The sequence below is a fragment of the Branchiostoma floridae genome, unplaced genomic scaffold, assembly GCF_000003815.2.
Source record: "Branchiostoma floridae strain S238N-H82 unplaced genomic scaffold, Bfl_VNyyK Sc7u5tJ_1285, whole genome shotgun sequence".
Lineage (NCBI taxonomy): Eukaryota > Metazoa > Chordata > Leptocardii > Amphioxiformes > Branchiostomatidae > Branchiostoma > Branchiostoma floridae.
In genome coordinates this window covers 105,535-109,090 of record NW_023365693.1, presented here as the reverse complement: position 1 = coordinate 109,090, position 3,556 = coordinate 105,535, and the positions used below count along the sequence as shown (strand labels likewise).

The 3,556-nt window shown below is 40.1% G+C and overlaps 1 protein-coding gene across 1 annotated transcript in view; it reads left to right on the top strand.

Annotated features, from left to right (window-relative positions):
* Positions 1-3,281, top strand: part of LOC118407307 (zinc finger C3H1 domain-containing protein-like) — a 10,108-nt gene extending 6,827 nt beyond the window's left edge. The window contains exons 9-11 of the mRNA XM_035807769.1: positions 401-551; positions 792-868; positions 3,048-3,281. Coding sequence (XP_035663662.1) covers positions 401-551; positions 792-868; positions 3,048-3,281 — 462 coding nt within the window. The remainder of the gene's footprint in view (positions 1-400; positions 552-791; positions 869-3,047) is intronic.
* The last annotated feature ends 275 nt before the right edge of the window (positions 3,282-3,556 follow it).

Genomic DNA, 3,556 nt, shown 5'->3' with positions numbered 1-3,556 from the left:
TTTGGTAGTTGTTTGAATGTGTAGGTGCCTAAACATATCTTCATGATTGTATACCTTTGTCTGTGTCAAGCAAAAAAGAAAGATTGACTAAAACGACTGTAATTTCCTGGGAAGAGCAGGGCATTCTCCTTGCCAAATTTGTATCTTAGGTTTGAGTACATAATGGTTGATCCAATAAAAGTCCAAATTGAGCTCTAAATTTTGGGAAACAAATCCAACATTTTCTACCTTTGTTGTAAAACAACAGAAAACCTTACACTGGCCAAGACACTGCATAGAGCACAGGGAATCCACATCACAGCATAAAGCCCTGTGTTCAACTACACTGGCAAAAACTCTGCATGGTCTAGCATTTAGCCTAATACAACATATCAGAGAAAGATGTTTTTTTTTCTCCCAGCCAAAGCAGGAGGAAGAGCGACGTCGGCGTTCCCGGTCAGCTGAGAGCGCGACCTCTGCGCGACCTTCAGCTGCCGCCCCCCTCCCCATGGAGCTGCTGGATAACTATGAGGAGGTCTCTATGGATGTGGACAGTAACGATGAGTCTCCAGGTAGCCATTAATCTGTGTTACACAATCAAGCCTCCACCAGGCCTTCCTATGGGTATGGTTCGTCGAATCCAGAAAAAAAAAAGGAGAATAAATGTCCAGGATGGTGCTAATTTCAGTGCAAACACAAGCAGATTACCAACCTTGAATAAGCAATTTGCTTGTGTTGATCAAAAGTTGCAATCTTCGAAATGGATGGTACCATCACAGATGAGCTTTGATGTTTATTGTTTGTGTTTACAGGCCTGCCACCCCCTGACCTGCCATTCGTGCCCCCCCTCCCCCTGGAGGCACCCCCTGAAGTACCCCCTCCACCCGAGGTGAGTTAGTTGTACATAACATGTAAATCTGCATCAGCAAGGAAAAACCAAAAAGGATATCTTCAAAATGAAACAATGCACCTACAAAAGTCAGTCCTGTAGATATGGGTATTGTATGCAATGTACATAATATTGTTGCTATTACGTAGCATGCAAAGTCCATTGGTTAGTAACGCAGCTTTCAGAGCTAGAGTACGAATCCAGGCTGTGCTGCTCACCTAACATACTCGCTTCTGAAAATGGTTGTAGCCCTTACTGGTTCATATGACAGGACAGGACTTCAATCGTGGTCCTTTCCTATCATTATGTTCTGGTTCATTGTACTTTTCACAGTCATGGAATCAATCATTTGTCAACACAGAAAAATAGAACCAATAATGAAAGAGTTCCATTTCTGATAGTGAAAAAAGCTAGGGGAATTTCCCCAGTACAATGAACCTGTGAAGACTGGACATAGTGTCTGTCTTCCTTGGCATAACTATTGTACAGTATTGTGTAGTGATATTGAGTGTTAGACCTCAGTGTCACTGACAAAAGACAGTGGATGCTATCTGACACATCTGTTTCCAAAATCATATCCAGTTGCTTGAGTAACTGCTTTTATTTCTTTATTTGGGTTTTTCACATAGTGAAAGGGAGGACAAAACAGGTGCAAAAATGTACCTTTGAAGGCTGTCCTCCCGTACATAACATACATTAACCCTCATCCGACCGTATGGGGTCATTTTTGACCCCAGACGTATATTTTTATCTGCCATAGCAACATTTTTCATCGGAGAAAAAATTCCTTCCATGAATTTGTTTGTATACATGTCTTACAACATCGACCAATTTTTCACCGAGTTTTGACCATTATTGTATCAGCTATACTTGAAAGTTTGTGTGTGGTTCGGTGGGGTCAAAAATGACCCCAGCCAATTATGAATCATTAATTACGTAAATATCAAGAAATTTCAATAGAACAACAGGCATTCATCAGCATTGCTATTACAGCAACAAGCTTATAGTTCCTTAGTTGAATAAACAACGAATATTTCCTAAGAATTATAGTATTTTAGTGTAAAAACAGGTTTTTCGACATTCTGCATAAATTATGATAATGAGCACTAATTACCTATGCTAATGAAAGGGAAAATGTTTCTATTAAATTAGGAAACGATATATGGACAGAACGTGCAGAAGGAACCAACAAGAAAGATATTTGCGTGAAAATATACAAGAGTTATTGTATGTATGTGTTTAGGTGACGGGCTATGGTGCATAATTAAGTAATAAATTCGTTACACTTCACAAATATTATATCTTTTCTTGTCAAATAACATAATTATGCTATCAGAATGTTTGTCGCATCAAAATTATTATTTAGAAATTGATGAGACAAAACCATTGTTACAGTAAGTGGAGTATGGTAGATTTTTAGAGCAAAAGGTGGTTTCTCCTTATTTTCTGCATAAATTATGATAATGAGTCATAATTACTGACACCAAAACTTGTCAAAATATTTTTCAAAGATTGTTGAAACAGTAAATGCATGATAATGACAAAATAAACCAACAGAAATATGTCTATGGGCAAAACAAAATGGGGTCAAAAATGACCCCATACGGTCAGATTCGTCGTAAAAATGGAACGGTCGGATGAGGGTTAATAGCGCAACACAATATACAATACAATAATATATACAATAATAACAATATACATTATCAAATATACACAACCGTTAGGCAAAAATGGTGGCACTAGCGTGGTCTTAATGCCAGGCAAGAGCGGCAACCGCAGCAAGTGGTCCAGGTGCAGGTGCGGTCAATACAGTAGCTGTTACCAAATCTGTTGAATGTAGCCCTCAAGAGTTGTCGTTTGAATGGCATTACGTCAGACTGTTGTGCTGCTAACTCGCCAGAACAACGCAGGTCAGCAGCCAACCCATTCCAGATAGTCACCAGTCTGGGGATGTACGTGTGACATAATGCTGACGTCTTTGATCTAATGGGGGTTAGCATAAAAGATCTAATACTTCTAGTCGGCCTTGTGGGAATTGACACATATTTCTCCACAGTTGACCTCAATTTGACAAAAAAGCATAATGTCACACACCTCCCACCTGTACGTAAGTGGTAGCAGTTGGCAGTGTTAGAGTTCATTTTGTTGATGTTAAAAATCATTTTCTTTCTTATTGCAGCCCTCAGATGTGCCAAGCAGAGAGGATGCAGCAGATCAGGACGAAGATGAAGATGGTGATGATGATGATGATGAAGATTTGGAAGCTCTGAGAGGGGAAGTCTTCAAGTCTCTTGTCAGCAGAAGGGCTCTCAAGGAGGTGAGAAGGACTAAAATTCTCAGCTCTGTGTCTTTAAGATTGAACTTTAAGGGTCACCTTTTGAGTAACCGCATATCTTATTACCTGGATGTCTAACTTTCATTGATTTTGCGCTTGTTTTTAGACCCCTAGCCCGAGGGAAGGATCACCATTTGAAGGCACCTCCCCCAGCAGAGACAGTCAGCAGACCCAACCCTCCAGCTACACAGTCAGGAGACAACAGCCAACCAGGATACAGCAGAGCATACCCATGGTTAGTAATCATCAAAATCTTACTCTAACCCTTTAATACCCTAACCAACCCACCCACCCAGCAGGGTACAGCAGACTACATTTTTATGGCATGGTCTTTTATAGTGCTAACTTTATGT